The sequence below is a fragment of the Papilio xuthus genome, unplaced genomic scaffold (assembly GCF_000836235.2).
Source record: "Papilio xuthus unplaced genomic scaffold, Pxut_1.1 DF828780.1, whole genome shotgun sequence".
Lineage (NCBI taxonomy): Eukaryota > Metazoa > Arthropoda > Insecta > Lepidoptera > Papilionidae > Papilio > Papilio xuthus.
In genome coordinates this window covers 4,692,542-4,711,560 of record NW_013529869.1, presented here as the reverse complement: position 1 = coordinate 4,711,560, position 19,019 = coordinate 4,692,542, and the positions used below count along the sequence as shown (strand labels likewise).

Below are 19,019 nucleotides of genomic sequence, written 5' to 3'. Positions count from 1 at the left end.
TAAAGCCTGAAAAGTTTTGCAATTCTGGTATGAAAAACTCTTCGATCATAGCCACATATCGCTCCGACGTAACAGTAACTGCGCGCCCTCTGCCATCCTCAAAGAAGTAAGGCCCTAGGATACCATGGACTGACATAGCGGCCCAAACAGTCACTTTCGGACTATGTAAGGGCTTCTGATGCTTAAGTTTTGGATTGATGGGGCTCCAATAGCGGCAATTTTGTTTACTAACATTCCCGTCAAGATGGAAATGAGCCTCGTCAGAGAACATTATGTTGTTGAAGGAAGTAAACCGATTCAACATTTCATTCGCATAAATTTGTCTTTGAATACCATCAGTTTCCTTTAATTCTTAAACCAACTGAATTTTGTAAGGGTGCATATGTAAATCTTTCTTCAAAATCCGTTGTAACGATGTCCTGGATACGTTTAATGCTCTGGCGCGCTTACGAGTTGACTGTGTCGGATTTTCGCGAATAGACTGTGTCACTGTGTCTATGTTCTGTTCCGTACGTGACGTCCTTGGGCAACCCAACCGCGGTTTATCTAACGTCGAACCGGTCTCCTCGAACTTAGCAACCCAGTTCTTAATCGTTTGAAGAGTTGGAGTGTCGTCAAAGTTGTGTAAACCTTTGTGTTCTCGAAATTTACGCCGCGCAACGGTTGCCGAATTGTCGTTTTTATAAAACTCGCGCACACAAAACGCACGGCCCGCTCCGGTAAAACGCTCCATCGCGACTAAATTCCCAGAAACCGAAGTTACTTCCCCCGCTTCCCCTGCACCGCTCACGCGCGCCCTGTTCGTTTTATTCAAATTTTACTTTTCAAAGGACTTATGGGCCACCCTGTATAACTTAGGAAGTGGCCATTTCGCATTTATTCCTTTTTCTAGCTTTGTAGTTAGTTACGAGTTTAAATAAAACTTGTATGGTCAATAAAATACCCAAATTTCCATTACTTGAGGCATATTTCAATTCTATACCTTTAAAACACAATCTGACAATTACATATCATCTGAACATTGGGAAGTCTAATACAAATAAAAAATCCTTGAATGTTTTTAAATAACATGTCGTGCTTTAAATTACTATTAGAATACTTGATACAAGAAACCAGATTTTATGCACAAACTTGCAATCTGTTTCCATATTATTACAAACATTTGTAACGACTTGATTTTTAAATCAAAATAAAAATTATTATAATAAAAAAAAAAACATTATAAAATGAGTAGTTATGTGTTATCTGGTGATGTTCTATTATTGTATGTAGGACGCATTTCCCCAAGATGTTGTAAGATGAGCAATTCTGATAACAGTACAGTAAATCAGCATCGTCTCCTTTAATATCTAGACTAAATCGCATGTCTATTTTACTAAGGCTATACTTTCGTTGGACCTCTTAAAGTGGCTTCCTCTCGTGTTGTCAAGGATAATGACGGGGATGAAGATATGTTTTATACTGAATTTTAGTATCAGAAACCCATGATTATTAGACCAAGAACGTGTTACTTTGAAGAACCACCTCATATTGTAAAAGGTAATATTAAGGGGGTCCGTTTCTACACAGTACCGGACCGAACCGCAAGCATGGAGTAGTGACCCATGCCCGGTTCCTTAAATCGTTTGGTTGCAAACCCACTGAGATGTCTTGATTCTCGACTTAATGTCGTAGAAACCTAAGGCTTAATGTCTTATTCCCGATCGAGGTGTTCAATAAACAACTTAATATAAATTTTACCTTTATTTGCTTACAGCATAGCTTAGAGCTCAGGGATTACATTGAATATATTTAATAAATCGATAGTATTAGCAGTCACGTTGTTTAGTAGCGTGCGGGGTTATGTGTGCTCTGGAAGCGGCATCCCCGAGACTGGGGGGTTTTGGGGGCTGGGGGCTGACGCCAGCCGCCGCCGAGTTTCATCAGCCGGGGACAGAGGGCGGGGGCACAGACCGATCAATGCTACGCTGACGTCAAAGCCTAGACCTAGGTACGCCTACTCTACGGGGCGTCTACGTTGTTCTGAAGGCTATATTATTTTTAGAGCTGCTTATTTTATAAATACAAAGCAATAAGAAAATTCTTCCTATTCACATAAAAATATTTTAACATGTTAAGAATCGATTCTAACGGTTTTAATGAAGGTTTATGATTGAATAATCGTCTGAAGTGGTTTGATAGACAAAACATAGCAAAGCATGGCCCATTACTCCTATTTACTAAAAAAAATCATCAATTTGAAGTTCGAAGAAAATTATATAACTAACAAATCTAGATCATAGCTGCATATAGCCGACAAAGAAGATAGAGAAGAGGTCGTCAACCACAACAGGATAAAATATACTAAAAATTAAAACCCTTCTGTATGACGTTTAAATCAAAGTGGTACTGGAATATAATGAGGTTGTGTAGGTAGCTGCTGACTACTGGAGCTATAAAGTTATATGCAGTAGCGCAGGACGTTGACTCCCGCTCGCCAGAACTGGGTCGCAGGATCGATAGGACGTTGTTCCCACTCTCAACACTACCCGTTATGTAACTTTAAAACCTATTATTTTAAAATTATATATTTTAATTAACCTTCAAATGTTACTATTTCAGACAATAATTTAATACAGACCGGTTGCATTAGATAAAATATAAAAAAATAACGGTAAATTGAAAAAAAGATATTGATAGAGAACTCACCACGATAGTTAAATAAATAATCTCTTCACTTAGAAACCATGGAGTGTTTTAAATTTCACGTACATTAAGAAAATAATATTCAATTCAGAATTACAAACATTTAAAACCACAAACACCACTTTCAAAGAGTCGAATACAACCGAACTAAGCCATTATAAAATAGTTTACAGTTAATTAACAAAGTTACATCAACGCTAAACACAAGTCACTTTTGTTTGATAAGCAACCGGTTTTACTTTAAATTATGGAAGTAGTTCCAAATTCAAATTCTCCAATAAATTTGTGTTAAAAAATAACGCAGCGATAATTTGCTGAACATAATAGTAATAAGAACTCATTTTTTCTTTCTTTATTTGGCTTACGCAAGTTGTAAATGTAACTGGCAAGTTGGCATGACATTTTAAAATGTGCCTAAAGTAGTGCAAATTAAAAATATATACTATCTGTCTTTACCCTGGTTTACGTTGAAATAATGTTAAATAGTCGACGCAAAATATATATTTTAAGCCAATTAATTTTCTAATACTGACTTGATCAATGACGAGAGTTTTAAATTAATAATCTTGTCTTAAAAGGGCCTAGTTTCAAAAATAATAGCGGTTTAAGTGCGTGTACGACCACCCACGATTCCATTCGTAAACAATGCTACAGGGGAATCTTAAATACGGCAGCAAAGTCGTAAATGTTTTGTAAATCTAATCTATTTGTGAAACATATTTAGTATTTGGGATAATTGATATTTTCAGTTGTTAATTATGATTAGTCATCTTAATAAAACATTGTGTCGAAAAATAGAAGACATGTTTGTGGAAAAAGAGAATATACAAGACATGTTTGAGTTTCATTACAAATATACGAACAGATAAGGCATTAAGACCATTATTATTATAGCCATAGAAATGAACTTTGCTTACAAGGCGAGTTGCATCTCGGGGATTTCTTAATCTTATTTTAGAACTGTGTCAATTTTCATACCTTTAACAAGGGCCACATAAACGTTTCAAGTTTATAGTGTCTTCATCCGAACACATCAAAAGGAAGAATAGCTTAATGTTATACTGAATAATATCAGTTTAGAGAAAAACATGATAGTTTATTTTAATTTTCCCAAATAGGTAAATGTAACCAAACAGTGTCAATGGAATTAGAAGAGATGTTAAATGTAATCTTTATAATAGTTTACAGCAATGAAACTATAAGAAATTATGAGGTTAACACATAACGTAACGAGATTTTCATAGATTTGCTCTAAAAACGGGGGGAATTCTATTTGTGGCCAAGCTTTCGCGCCATCCTGCGACAGGTGTGTCGCCTTCAGCTTTTATATTCGAGGCTCGTGTAGAAAAAGTTAATTGTTTCTTTTTAAAATCACATCAGGTTTGAAGGATAAACATATAGTCAACTGAAAAATCTTAAGCACCGTTTCCACTGCCGATTTCCACACAGATACAAACACATATAATCCAGTGGGATTTTACTAAAAATTAATAATTCACTAGAATTATGTTGGAAAAAAAAAGGAGAACATATTGTTTTAAATCTGGTGTTCAGGCATTGGTGAAGGGCTTTCCATCGATGTTAACCAACATACATATAAATGAACCACTTAATAAATGAAATACTTTGCATTATTATATCGTGTATTATTTCAAAGACAAACTAATTATAATCTTATCATGTTGATAAGATTGGGAGTGACATTGTCGGTCAGTGTGCTGTAACAATTAACACAAATAGCGCACACCGAGCAACAGCTGCGTCGAATACATTCGTGCGCTAATTGCCCGATGATAATTGCTGCACATCACATTAGCGTCACCTTTACAAAGTTACAGGTAACATAATAGTTTGCGTATACGTGTTTTTAAAATAAGTTATTCACTGACCTTAATATGTTACAAATAACTTCTTTATCGATTGCTATTGTTTTACGTGGCATTCAATTACAGGATGTTTACCGTTTTCATGCATGTTGGCTTAATTTTAATTTATAGTTCAATAATGTATGTTTATTCAAATCAGGCAATTCGACCTTTAATTTTTTAGACATTATTAATTATGTACAATCCTTTGACGCGAATGGCGCGCTTACATTGCATAATCAAGTGTCAGAATGATTAGTGAGGGGACATAGATGTCGACATTTTAGTAACGCTAGGGTTGTGCCAGTACACCGGCACAGTGCCGGACTTTCTTCCTAACAAATTAAAGCTTCAAAACGCAGTTTGCGTTTCCAATATATTTAGGACGCGATAGAATAGCACAAGGGCAAGGGTGGTCGGAAATGTTAAAGTATAGGTTACTAAGACCCAACAGTTGACATAGTAATAATTGTTAATCTATATTCACTAACCTCTCTTGCAATCTGGTCGAGCGCTTGCTCTTCCGCTGTCGCCTTCGTCTGCGTGCGCTGCCTCCGCGACGGATCCATCTCGATTGTAACTGCTCTGCCTATAAAAAAAAACAATTATTTGTACCTGTAAAATAAGATAAAAATAATAGGCACATAAATGTTTGTTTATATTAAATAGGATCCGAAGCTACTGAACTGATTTGAAAAATTATTTTACTGTTCAGAGGCTACACTACCCCAGAGTGTTTTCTTAATTGCGTGCGTTGTATTATAATTTGGGGATACAGTGAAATAATTTCTAATTTTGGGGGGTTTAGGATAATAAAGATAGATTAATAGCATTGATCAATATGGTCATTGATGTAAAAGCACAAATGAATATCAAAAGAAAAATGCACAAAAAAGGACTTTTCATAAGACCCTCATGTTATTCTCGCATAATACTCTGGTAGTTAATCATTGTATAAAAGTTTGAGTACTAGTACTAAAATTATTTCAAATAACATTTTCATTCTTATTCTTCTTAAAACAATAAGAAATTATTAATCAAAGAAAATAATTTTTTTTCTCAGTAACAATGTAAGTCCCGACTCATATAAAATGTACAGAGTGAATGCTATATGGCTTTGCAATCACTCAAGTTGTCTGTTGCCCTAAGGAAATATAACAAGGATGTACTTTGTAAGCAACAAAAAAGGTAATCCATCCACATACCAGCTGTTAGTAATGCAGACATATAAGTGCAATCAATATCTTACACTCACAATATGTCCACTCCTTCATTACTATACAAATACTGTGTATATAAATAAATTCAATACCATATATTATATACAACTCAATACATAACATATATGGTTTTTTATATTCTGTTAAAACCAAAATTCTCCGACACAATATATGAGAATATTAAATGAATTTTTCTCATATTTTCTTATTACTTTTCCTACATCTTACTAATTCTTACTAATATCATAAATGTGAATGTGTGGATTGATGGATGGATGGATAGATGAATAGATGTTTGTTAGAAGGTATCTCCATAAGGGCTGAACATATCCCACTGAAATTTGGCATGGATGTATAACATAATCTAGTAGAACACATAGGCTACTAATAAAGTTTTTTCAATTCTGTGTGGACGGAGATGCGGGCAACAGCTAGTAATTACATAATAATTTAAAAATTTGTTGCCAAATTATAACTGACAAGCAGTGGACTGCCCAGGTGGGATTTAAAAAAAATAGAAATAAATATAGCTTATGTCAAAAGAGGAAAGTGTAGCTTCCGAACATTGACACAATCTTTCAAATCAGTTTCCATTTTGGAGTCTAAACAATCAAATTTTTCCTCTTTATAATATTAGTATAGACTGCATTACTATAAAGTTTCATCATCAACATTCATTGGAAACTCACAAATAATTATGAGTCATTTAAATATATAGAGGAATAGAATTAAAATACATATTAAGGAAATTTGCACACATTGGATATTCATAAAATGTTTAAATTAAAATAGCAAATGTTTTATTTTAAAGGTTAACTACTCTGCATAAAGCACCAATATCTTTGGAAATAATGATATTAGTTGCTATAATCTCTTTTAAATGAGTAAATTGTAAAATATATTGGGGAATTAGCCTTATATATATCAGAAAACTTTATATTTTTAATATACACTATCCATACAAGTTGTATTAACTACGGTGTTTGGTATATGTTTGAAAAAGCATTGTTTGTACACTTAATTGTTTAACTTTTTTAGTACAAAGTTAATGATCCAATAAACTTTTATCAATGTAATTGCTCATTGTGCATTACATGCAAGTGGTGCACTGAGGCATACTACTTAATGTGTTTATTATCATTGTTATGCTGTGAGCTGTTTGTATTGATAAATAAAACAAAAGTTTGTTTTAAATTTTAGCTTTTTATATAATTCTTAAAATCTTCAACTGGGCAATTGTAATACCAATTAAGATTTATATATAAACAAATGTATATGAATATTTATGTCTGTCCTTACCTTTACTATGTTGTACTTAAATTATCATCTAATTTATACAAACATTTTGGCACAAGTAAACAAATGTACTAAACTGTTGCATACACTAGGGTTACTTTCAATGGAATACAGATGTGTAAAACTATAACCTATACGGTTTATTTTACTTATCCCGCGTGTTTCCACAAAACAGAATTTGAAATATAGGATTAGTAGGAAAACGGGTGGGCACAAAGCCAACATATTTTTAATGGCAGTCACAGTAAATGACATCATACTTACGGAGACAGTTTAAAGATGTAAACACATCACTATGACATTCACCACGGCGTTTTGGAAACCACCGGCTTCGTCAAGGGTTCACTTTTTATCTATCTAACTTGGTCACAAAAGAACAAACATCGACAATTTGCAAATATTAAATAATACGGACCACTAAATCACGGCCTACACGAATCAGTTAAATGATATCATAAAATCACACTCATATTAATTACAGAGAACCTGTTGGCACAATATTCAATTTTGCACTATAATACTAACAATATTTCCATCAAAAAGCAACAAATAAAGCATTTATTCTAAAAATTATTGTAAATGACATGCATGCCATTTTTTTCTTGCCTTTTAAAACCGTTGCGTTCAAGAACCAACTTTGAATTGTCAACTACGACAACTAAGGTTGCGTTCAGGGAATGTCGCTAGAACTTTAATTTTATACGCAACATTTATATTAAAACTTTTTTTATTATTAAAAATTATCGCGGTTAAGATATTAGCAATCCCAGTTTGTTTCAATTAAAGAAGATGTAACTACAAAGATAAGCGACGAATGCCTTTTTTATAATCAAATTGAAATTCAATTATAATAGTTTTCTCATGCTGAAGTTTATGTGCTTATGTGTCGCTAAAGAAACTTTAACTTCAACATTTAAAATGACAGGTACGGGGAAGGGAGCCACGAAAAATATTTAATTCCAATGTATTTATTGACATTCATACATAGTTACATAAATCATTCAAAGTAACATTACACTAAAAGTACACTGACAAAATGTAATAAACTAGAGCAATCTAAATCTAGTTACTATAACAACTTATGTCTTTTATTCACTCTTGGTCTTAGGAGCATCCTCTTTGTAGTAAAGGAACACAATAGAAAATAGAAACACGCCAATCATCATGGAAAATGCACTGACATAATATGGGTAAGCACTAGGAATGAAGCGCTCATATTGTGTATGCTGCAGTGGCCGCACAGATACCTAAAAAACATTTTTTTTATTAATTCAAAATAATCAAATGAAATTTTGTACTTTTTAAACTATACACTGCTACCAGAAGTAGGTAAATGCCTCTGTTATGACTTAAATCATTATAAAATGAATTCAAACAAACCTGTGTGGTATGATAAAGCCGAGTATAGCCAATTCTATCATAGTCCACTTTGAATTGGTATACACCCCACACATCTGGCACTTTGAACACAGCTTCATACACTCCATTAGGTTTCTTCTGCAGTGTTGTACGGATGAATGGATCAATGCGGACAAATTCTAGTTGAACATCATTTGCATCAAATGGTTGCCATTTACCATTCTTCAGCTCTTCAATTTCAATTCTGTAAACCTGCAATTAGTGTAGAACCAAATGTTTAGCTGATAGTATGACCAAAATTCATAGCATAAGAAAAACTAAAAATTACTATTAACAAATACATACAACAGTATCAGTGATGGTGTATGTGTTTGAAGACTCATTTTCGCCCTCTCTATTGTGGTGCACGCGTCTAACACGTAGGCGTCCTCGTTCTCCAAATGCCCACTCACTGAGATGTACAGCAAGAGCCTTATTGCCGGAAAGATCGCTTTTCATTTTATCACCCTAGAATCCAAACATAAATTACATATATTCAAATAGCATAAAAAACAGTAGAAACTATATAAAACATATAATTATTCACCATACATTCATTTGGGCACCCCAAATATCTGAGATCGTAGCTAAATTCCATATAACAGTTATAATGCCCCTATATTTTTGTTAATAATTGGTTTTGAAAATTTTAACAACTTACATGCACTTTAGCTACTGGAGAGTTGAAGGCATCATCAGAGAAGAAGAACAAAGATCCACTGAAGACAATGCGGGCATTATTCCTGGCTTGCAGGGCGGCAATCAGGACTGTCTTTCGCCCTACTGCATGGGGATACTCTTTAACCTGTTAAATAAAGAATATTGTCTCTTTGATAATCAAATAAATATATTGACATAACATAAATAAATTAACTGACAAGTAAGTGTTTGCATGTCAGTAATTTGAGCTTACCTGACTCTTTGGATTATAGCTGTAAGCAGTGCTATCAGCGGTGAGAATAGGCAACACTAAGCTATTATCTTTATCGAGAATCAGTCCTGTTCCCTCAAACAGCAGCGGCTGAGTGTTGTGCTCACCCACAATAGTAGGTGCTGTTATAAGATTCTTTGGTGACACCACTATTCTGGTATGATCTCCATCATCTAACATGTCATAATTGAAATGATCTATTACCGCTGCAGATTCCTCATCCATCTAAAATATTTACAAAATATATTAATTTTAATACAAGTATGAGAAAATGCTAGATTTTTATATGTCCATCATAAGTAGTGGCAATGTTACTTAACTCTTTAAGTTTGGAATTTCAATTCCTAGTAAAAAATAATGCAATACAACCCAATGTTCAGAAGAGAATGTGCTCTATTTAAAATTAAAAAGTATACTCTACCTCAAATCCACATTCAGTAGCAATTTCTCTGTACACGTCGCCTGCAGCTGCATTGCCTGCCACCAAAACATTGCCACCATCATCTATAAATTTGGTGATAGCTTCTGTGTCGATTTGCCCTCCAAATTCCACCACAGAAGGTGAGAATATTATAAGATTTTTGTACAAATATTCGCCATACTTGGAGAGAAGTAGATTGCCGTCATCGGCCAACTTGAATGTGAGAACGTAACCACGGTCTGAAAAATGAAACCACCACTGTTATTTGATGTTTTGTAAAGCGGAAATTGTTTTATACAATTCTCGACAAAATAGAGTTGAATTAATCGAAATTGTGGATAACCGGCATTTTGCCTAACCCAAGAATGTTTTACCTTGCAACGATTTAAAGAATTGCGAGTGAGTTTCCCTTATATTAAGGTTATCGACCAAGACTAAAGTTTCTTGATCAGCTATTGCTATATTTACGCAGATAGCTAGCCCTAAAATTAGAGAAAACTTCATTTTGAGAAAAATATTAAATCCACTATGTACGACGTGTCCCTTTACTTTTTTTTCTTATTGACAAATGTTGCCTTTTTCTTTTCTATTTTCGATTTTAATGTTTTATTTACTCTATGGTTTCCAGTTTCCATTTCGCAAATATTTTTACATTGTCACACTATAGTTAAGTAAATTAAACTTCTTAAGTTCATAATTAATTTATAATTAATTATAATTTTCCTGAAAATAAAAGTTTTTAGTCTCAAATAACTATCATATCATATAGGTTAAATCTTTTGTTTCATCTAATATATTTTATATCTAGCAAGTCCATTCCTTTAATCAGTTATAATCTGCGCTATATTTTGATTGACATTTACTTAAAATGTTTTATTTTTGTATCAAAAGCAAAACTAATAATCTTAAAACCAGTTAATTTTAACAAAGTTTTGTTCGGTTTTTTGTAGTCTTCCAAATAGTCCAATATTAAAATGATATCGCGATCTAAACACCGCTCAACAGTTGAAGTTTGTTCGGACTGCGGGGCATCAGGTCTGGCGGTGTTGTAATTTCTTTAAGTGGTATAATTTAATCCTGTGTTAATTGTCTAATGTATATGGTGGGTGCCGCCTAACATTGCGGTTTCAGATCCTACGTGGGCGTCGATCAACCGTGGGTTGTTACTTTGCGCAGAATGCTGTAGTGTACATCGGAGTATGGGAAGACATATTTCCCATGTTAAATCGCTGCGGCAAGGTTCCTGGCCACCCTCTTTACTAGCGGTATGACAATAAACTTAATTGTTCTGTGATTTGTGGCCTGTACGCTTAATCATTATCTAGACGTTGTAAATATTTTGTTATGTTTTGTAGATGGTGCAGTCACTTACAGCTCAAAATGTGAATAGTATATGGGAACATTCGTTATTGGACACTTCAGCGCCAAAACACTTGCGTAAAAAACCGCAACCCAAAGATCCACTACAGTGAGTTATTTAGAAATTGTTATGTAAATAAAATTTATTTTATAAATATATGTATTTATGATTTTATTGTTGACAACTATGAAATATGCAATGCTGCTGCAATGCTGTAATGTCTAATGATAATTATTTTTTTTCTCAAGGTTTGCAATGGTTTGGTTTCATTAAATTCCTTTGATAACAATTTTTTGTCTTAATTTTAGCAAGAACATAATGATAAAATACTTTTATAGACCCACTGTGCAATTTTATCTTTAAAAATCTTATGTATCCGTAAGCTATAATAGTTTAAAATGGACTTGTTATTAACCCTGGGAGTATTTCCAGTAAAGATAAGACTGCAGAATTATCAATGCAACTAATACCTTTGACAAATGCTGCATCTTAGACAATTACATAAATTATATTATCTTTTATTTACCAAGATTGACTGTAGTAATTTCCTCTTAGTTATATTAAATATATAATACTTGGGTAAAGATATAAGCAAAAATAGATAGTCCATGCCATAAGTCATGTTAGTAAGCGTTCTTCAGTCTAAAAATAGTATGGATTATACACCTAGGTTTCTTTGCTAGCGTATTTACTACTATGTAGCATAATTAAAATACTTGTTTATACTTTTTCAGTCCGATAAAGTCAGAATTCATACTGGCAAAACACTTGCGCTTGGCATATGTTCTGAGAGCCAGACGAGACGAACCACCCAGTGAGTTGGGCAGACAGCTGCACAGTGCAGTCAGGAGCTCCTCACTTGACACAGCTATGCGGTTACTGGCACAAGGTGCTGATCCCAATTATTACAATCAGGTTAGTGCATGTGATATTGATAATAATATTTACACTATATAGCAAGTTTATGCTTTTTTATCTACTTTATATATCAATATTAACAGCATATCATAATTAAAAATATTATTTTACTTTATTGTTAAGAATGACGATGCAAGTACTTTATATAACAAGTTAATAGTAAACTAATTTATGTATGTTTTAGGAGAAGGGAAGTGCATGTCTCCATGTAGCATGTAGAGCGGGCCAGCCAGCACAAGCCGAGCTCTTAGTAGCCTGGGGTGCAGATCCCAATACAAGAGATAGCTCCGGAAATACACCTGCTGATTGTGCAAGGTATGTTATTGGCTTTTCAAGTATTCATATACATAATGCAGGCCTCCGGTGTATATGATATCTTTCAAACAACTATACTACAATATCCTCTTATTTTCTGACTCACATAGACATTTGTTAATTTACATAAATAGCTGTGGTAAGCCACTAACAACAAACACAAGCAAACTAATTGTTTACTTTTATTTCCATGAAAAATATGACAAACATAACATTGTTTTTGCAATGTTTAAATAAATATTTTGATTTATAACCAATTGATTATTGTAAATAAATAAATAATTGGGTATATATGCGTTGTTTAGACAAGGTGGGCATATAGAGCTAGCGGAGAGAGTCACAGAGTTGGTGTACGAGGCGACGGATCGTATGATTGTATTCCTGACTGGCGAACGGCCTGCACACGCCGCCGGCCGGCACTTCTTGATACCACGGGCGCACGACACGCACGAGATGACGGATGTCGCTAAAGCGGCAAGAGGCAAGCTGCAACTGGTGAGTACCAGCTTGCATCTGCTTAGTTGTGGTCCGCAGTTCCCACTCTTAGTGTGATTTTTCTTTTTGACCATTTGATATTCTGTTGTATTGCATGATATGAATTAAAAGATCAAGTTAACAGTTGACATATTGTTATCACAGCTACCAAATCATCTTTTTGAAGAGTTGGTGATGGACATTTACGATGAAATTGATCGGAGAGAGACTGAAGCGAGTAAGTAATATACTTTCATTATTAAACTGTATTATTTTTCAGGAAAAGTAAAATAAACGAAACATTACATTTAAAGTGATCCTGGAATGCAACAGTAATAGTAGCTATTTTGTTGAATAAAAAAGCAAGAGAATAAGGACTTATTTTTCACACCATTTTTGCTGTGCTCGTTTAGTTTGGCAAACCGAGGCGAGCGGTCTGGAGCGATGCGGCGTAGCGTTCCTGCCGGTGAACCCTGCGCTGTCCGCGCCGAGGAACCAGGGCCGGCAGAAGCTGGCACGCCTCTCCGCGCCCGAGCTGGCCGCGCTACTGCGAGATGTGCTGCTGGATGCCACCAGGCGGCAGCGGTTGGCGACACTCCATCCCAGAGGTACACTTGGAGCGCCTTTAGTAATCGCAGAAGAGTGGTAGTGAGACCTATCGTATCTTTTATTCAAAGTACAACAACAACTATTTGAATCCTTTCATAGAAAAATAGTGTGTAACAAATGTATGTTCACAGCACCTGGTGGTCCTCTCAACCCATTGCTGTCTGCAAGTCATTTGAAGCACATGTCACAAATGTCAGACGATGAGCCCCTTTATGACTCCGTGGCCTCTGACGACGACTACGCGGCTCTCACACCTATAGACCTAGATGTAAGTATATGCATAAATAAGTAACTACTTACGTAAGGTTTCCAAACTACATGTACCTAAAATTGACAGTTACAGATGACGAACATTCATCCAAGAACTGCAGAAGCTGTGTCATCAACCTACAACCCATCATTACCCAACGACCAAACGGACTCGAAGCGAACTCAATCACCTATCACATCGAATAACGCACCGGAACACATCGAAATCGAAACACTAAAAAAGGAACTCGACAATAGAGATTCAACGATCACGGAACTCAAGAATCAATTAAAGAATTTACAAACGATAGTTGAACAGCTGACGAAAGAAAATAGTGTATTAAAAACTACTAGTAGTATAGATGATGACCAGAGCATGACGTCACAGACTTCTATAAGTGAGAGTGGTGTGTTGGAGGGGAAGTTTCCAGAAAGAGGGCGGAGTCTAGAGACGGACCAGCTGACGTTGAGCGAGGAGGTTGACGTGCGACAGAGCTCGAAGCCCCAGCGACCGGTCAGTATGTATGAGGCTAGGGAGGGCCCAAAGAATAACTGGCAGGTTACTAAACATCAGGTACTAATTCAGATTAATTTTACTAATTTTTATAGTTTTTTTTTAATCTATAGAACTTAATTTATGAAAAATAAATTATATTTCTTAACAAATAATTAGTAGTTAGATTATAATATTAGAAGTCTTTAGTCTCCTACATATTAATTTGCTTAATAACAAAAGTTAAAATAGCAAAAATAAATATATGTAGTTTTGTAGAGGCTTTTAAGTAGATTTGGCATTGCTTTTATTATTACTATGTTTTGAATGCATGATTTAAATTTAATTTAATTTTTCATTATGTTAAAAAATATAAAACTTATTTTGTGTTATCGCAAAAAAATTACATACTCCATTCAAAATTTGACGATGATTTCCTTAGTTAACAAGTCTGCCGGGTCTGGAGCGGTCGCTGACGCAGAGTGCTTTAGACGGCGAAGAGGGCGTGTCGCTGGGGGCAGAGGGCGGGGCGCTAGCGGGCGAAGAGGCGGTGCAGCGGCGTGCGGAGGCGGTAACGCGCGCCATACAGGACCTGTGGGCCGCCGCCCGTCTGCAGCAGCCCCATTTGGCGGACCGTGCACAACACATACGACGTGCTGTGCGCGCTCTCTTAGCACTATTCCCACAGGTATTATAGCATGTTTATTAATTTTTCTTTTTAATAGACAGAAATAGTCATGATATTAAATTTATATTTAATCTTGTACAGAATTGCTCGGACCCGACACTGCAGGAAGTGGTGTACAGCTTGCGCGTGGCAAGCGAGGAGGTGCAGGCGGCGTGCGCTGCGCCCGCTTCGCTGGACCGCGTGCGCGCCGCCGCCTATGAGCTGGCGCGCGCCACCAAGCTGCTCGTCACCCGCGCGCACCCCTCCTAGCGCCCGCTCCCCGCGCGCGCGCACGACACCCTTTAGTGCCCGCGCACGGCCCTGACACCTGACATGTGCCTCAATGGCACCATGTTATAGTGAACAGTGTACTAACATCATTGTGAACAGTGTTCTAACACCATATTAAACAGTGTTCCGAGTTTTTTTTTGTGACCGTTTACACTACTAGAGAAGATCAATGTATTATATTAATATAAAGTGTCTTAAAGATTGCTATTTACAGACACAGTACTTATACTTACCTTCGGAAATGAAAAACATACTAAGAATATCTATCCTTATCTGTGCTGTGCATCTGCACATACATAATTGTGAAGAAATTCTGAAATGTGTGTGAAATCAACTAATCAGCACTGTGCAAGCATGGCTGAGTAAGAGCTAACCCCTAATTCCGGAATAGCTTGACAGCCTCGGTGATGATAGGGGTGAGATCACAATGTCTTTTTACTTGTTTTACTAGATTTAGTACTGGTTTGAAAGCATTATCTTATCGTATGAAATGGTTTCGAATTCAGACTAGAGCTAAACGGTTTATAATAAAGCTTGATGGACATAGTTTCATATGTAATAAGGTATCCAATATTAAAGAAGGAAGTAACTATTGGTATTTGTTAGGACAATTTATGATATGCATGTGTTCAAAAAGTGCTGTTCAATGTTATTTGCTGATATAGTGTTAAAGATATATTATCATGTTAAGTATTAATTAAATATTGTCACTTATATGTGTCACTTAGTTTAGAATTTAGATTATAATTCACAATGCCAGTGGTCAGATTTCATAAACAAAATGTTTGTCCAACATTTGATCAATAGTTTCAAGAACGTTCTTAAACAGGGAGGCAAACAAGGAGGTTATAAGTGTCTTGTATGGAATTGTATGAAATAGCTAATTTTTTATTTCATGAGATAATTGTATGAGCTTGTAAATCTTACAGTTAGGTGATATATAAGGCTTAGCCTAACCCAGAACTATCCAGATATTGCAAAATGTTTGTCTTAAAGATACGGCTTATGTATTCCGAGATCCTATTCTAGCAGTTTACCCCTGTCAATCATTTTCTTATATGAAATTTGGGAAGGAACATGTCTATAGACATCAGTCACTTTACGTTTACCACTTTACAAAGTTATTTTACTGGTTGTAACAATATAGTACTTTCTTAAGTCATTTAGGATTTGAAATGTCTGGGTTGTATTAATCTATGTTATTCTTTTGATTAAATAGGAAGATATGTTTCTATACAAGGTGTTTTAGTAATGGAAATTCACAGTGAAACATTTATATACTTGTGTATATATTAATATTTTGTAATCTGTTACTTCCTTTGTTCTTCCATAAGATTAATTTAACAGATGTAATAATTATTTTTATTACATTCTCTAAGGATATTTGTAAATTACTGAATAGGTTTTGATTTATTGTACTTCTTCAAATCATTACAATAATTTATTTGAAAATTTGACATAAAATTTAGAGTATTTAATGATTTTTATAATAATTTAAATTAAACATTTTATTGATTGCATAAGAGCAAAAAAATTTTCGATATACCTTTACAGAAATTGTACATTTAAAGTTGAAGAATAAGACAATTAAAATTTTTTGATTAATATGAAAATTGTAGATATTCTGAAAATTATTTCACTACAGTATTATTTTTTACGGATTTTTTTTTAAATAAAAGAAAAGTATGTCTTGTTGTGTGAATGTAAAAGTGTTGAATATAATTAAGTAATTTTGATTTTGTACCTTACCTTCTTTACGTCATGGTGCAAGTCAATATTGATTGAAATTACGCTGTTTCTTATATGTTTTACACCATATTGCAAATGTTATGTTAGAAATTTTATTTTCTTTGTCACAAAGCACTTTGATATATTGTGTTCTTATAGCCAAAGAATTTTTGATGATGGTTAGAGAATACAGTTTTATTTATATATGTATTTTTAACTGATTGTTGGACTTTATCAAACTGAAAGGTTATGAAAATTTGCTTGATTAGACACTGAAATTTTCCAATTTTTTTGTGTATTTTCGTAAATAGATCATCTACCAGGAATTATCATAGAATGGGTCTAGATTAAATGTTTATATTTTAAGTGTACCTGAGGTTGTTTATAAACTAAGTATTTATTTTTCTTCTCTTTACATCCATGAAGTATACGATTGAGTGAGACGGAGAATAACGTGAAATATTGTAAAATATTATTTTTAAATTTTTTTTATTACTAATGGTTGTTTTATACCATGGTGCAAAGCTTCATCTTTTATTTTGAATATGACTTAATTAAATACAATTATACTTATTTAAATTTCTCTTATGGTAATTTCACCTTGAAACCTTTTGCATAATACCATCCAGAGTGACATTTTGATTTGAAGGCTTGTAATTAAGGACTTTTGCCTTATTCGTATTATCGTCTTAGCTTTATGTTGATTGTGGAAATATAAGCCAAGTGTTGATATGTATAGGTGCTTGTAATGTTGTCTTACCGTAGGATTCCACTGCTGTGACAGTTCTCTAAACATTGTCATCCCTTTCATTCTCTTTGGAAAAACAGAGACAGTGGCAGTGTGGTAGTGTAACTCTACGGTAATAGCAGCGCTATGGCGCTCGTCGACTTCGTATTCGTGCCTCGAACGTTATTTAGTGTAGTTAGAATAAACAAGCAAGTTGTAAACGGCTTGTTCAAGTCGTCTTGTAGATTTTTATACGAGCGTTTCATAATGTTCTATGTATGTTGATAGATACTTGTATAGAGAATTGTTGCGATGTGAAATTTATAGTTGTGATTTGTGTACACATTTAGTTCTGCAAATGGAGCATTGATTCGGTTTTAAATTTGTGTGTAACTAATATTTTAGCATCTGGATTTTCACGTTTTTGTTACATTACGCTACGCCTGGTGCTAATTTCCGATTTAGGAGAAATAATTTTGGAAATTGTTTTATCAGTACTATTAAGTTAGCGTTGAACGGTACATAAATGTTTTCGCTAGATGGCGCTGTCAATATTTTTTATTACAAAATATTTTTTTTTTATTTTTGGCAGTAATTTGTGGCAGCGGTTTTTGCAGAGTATGTCGTCTTAAACTTCATTTGCAGAACTATTTGATTCAAACGCTTATAAGGAATGTATTAAAAAATAATAATTTATGTGAATTATATACGAAATGAGTATTGTGATCACAAAAATGTGCCAATGTCTGTTTATATTTTACAAAATAAGCTTTCATTATTACAATTATGTAAAAAAAATCACTGGCACACAAATTATTTTGCATTTTATAACTACATTTCACACAAACAAACTAGTTTTGTCTCACCTAACCTAATAATGAGAGACAGAGAAGACAAATTCTCACGCCACTGAAAGCGTATACAAATTCTATTTAAATTCATATAAATACAGAAATGAAATGGTGAGCATTGTCAAATGTAAACTTTAAAAAGCAATAAACTTCTACGTAAATAATACATTACATATATTTATTGTAATGTTGCAAAGTAATTTAACATGATTATAAACTATTCGTAATGGGATTTGTTTAAATTTTTAAATGTTTCAAATGAATAAATTTTATTATTAATTTTGACATCAAAAATTTGTTTTATTACCCCTAATTATTTAAACTACTAGATGTCCAAAGACATTTTATGGCTTGGTTAGTTTTTTTTTCTTTGAGATCGAAAGCATGAATGCCGTTTGACCTTTTATAAATCGGGCACATTGAGAGGAGTACAACAAAATAATACACATGTATAAATATTTATAAATTTATTATATTATTCACAACTCTATAGAAATTTGTTCACACATTTGTCTCGTTTT

General features: G+C 34.2%; 3 protein-coding genes across 5 annotated transcripts in view; 1 reads left to right on the top strand and 2 right to left on the bottom strand.

Annotated features, from left to right (window-relative positions):
- LOC106128398 (leucine-rich repeat flightless-interacting protein 2) overlaps positions 1-7,775 on the bottom strand; it is a 25,193-nt gene extending 17,418 nt beyond the window's left edge. The window contains exons 1-2 of the mRNA XM_013326767.1: positions 7,331-7,775; positions 5,042-5,139 (exon numbers count right to left, since the gene is read on the bottom strand). Coding sequence (XP_013182221.1) covers positions 5,042-5,119 — 78 coding nt within the window. The 5' untranslated portion in view covers positions 5,120-5,139; positions 7,331-7,775. The remainder of the gene's footprint in view (positions 1-5,041; positions 5,140-7,330) is intronic.
- A 283-nt stretch (positions 7,776-8,058) lies between these two features.
- On the bottom strand, positions 8,059-10,344 carry Ost48 (dolichyl-diphosphooligosaccharide--protein glycosyltransferase non-catalytic subunit Ost48). The gene is given in 7 exon segments (NM_001311858.1): positions 8,059-8,313; positions 8,447-8,677; positions 8,771-8,932; positions 9,126-9,269; positions 9,378-9,620; positions 9,817-10,055; positions 10,191-10,344. Coding segments are annotated over 7 exon segments (1,308 nt in total). The 5' UTR covers positions 10,321-10,344; the 3' UTR covers positions 8,059-8,154.
- A 315-nt stretch (positions 10,345-10,659) lies between these two features.
- On the top strand, positions 10,660-15,302 carry Git (ARF GTPase-activating protein GIT1). 3 transcript variants are annotated; one of them, XM_013326958.1, is made up of 12 exons: positions 10,660-10,851; positions 10,948-11,081; positions 11,172-11,284; positions 11,911-12,091; positions 12,279-12,409; positions 12,715-12,904; positions 13,049-13,121; positions 13,297-13,491; positions 13,624-13,760; positions 13,836-14,315; positions 14,677-14,922; positions 15,004-15,302. In XM_013326958.1, exons 1-12 carry the CDS (start codon positions 10,791-10,793, stop codon positions 15,169-15,171), a joined length of 2,109 nt encoding a protein of 702 aa, XP_013182412.1. In that variant the 5' UTR covers positions 10,660-10,790; the 3' UTR covers positions 15,172-15,302. The 3 variants fall into 3 exon arrangements, with proteins under 3 accessions (XP_013182412.1, XP_013182413.1, XP_013182411.1); XM_013326959.1 differs by having other exon boundaries at positions 13,830-14,255; XM_013326957.1 differs by having other exon boundaries at positions 13,830-14,315.
- The last annotated feature ends 3,717 nt before the right edge of the window (positions 15,303-19,019 follow it).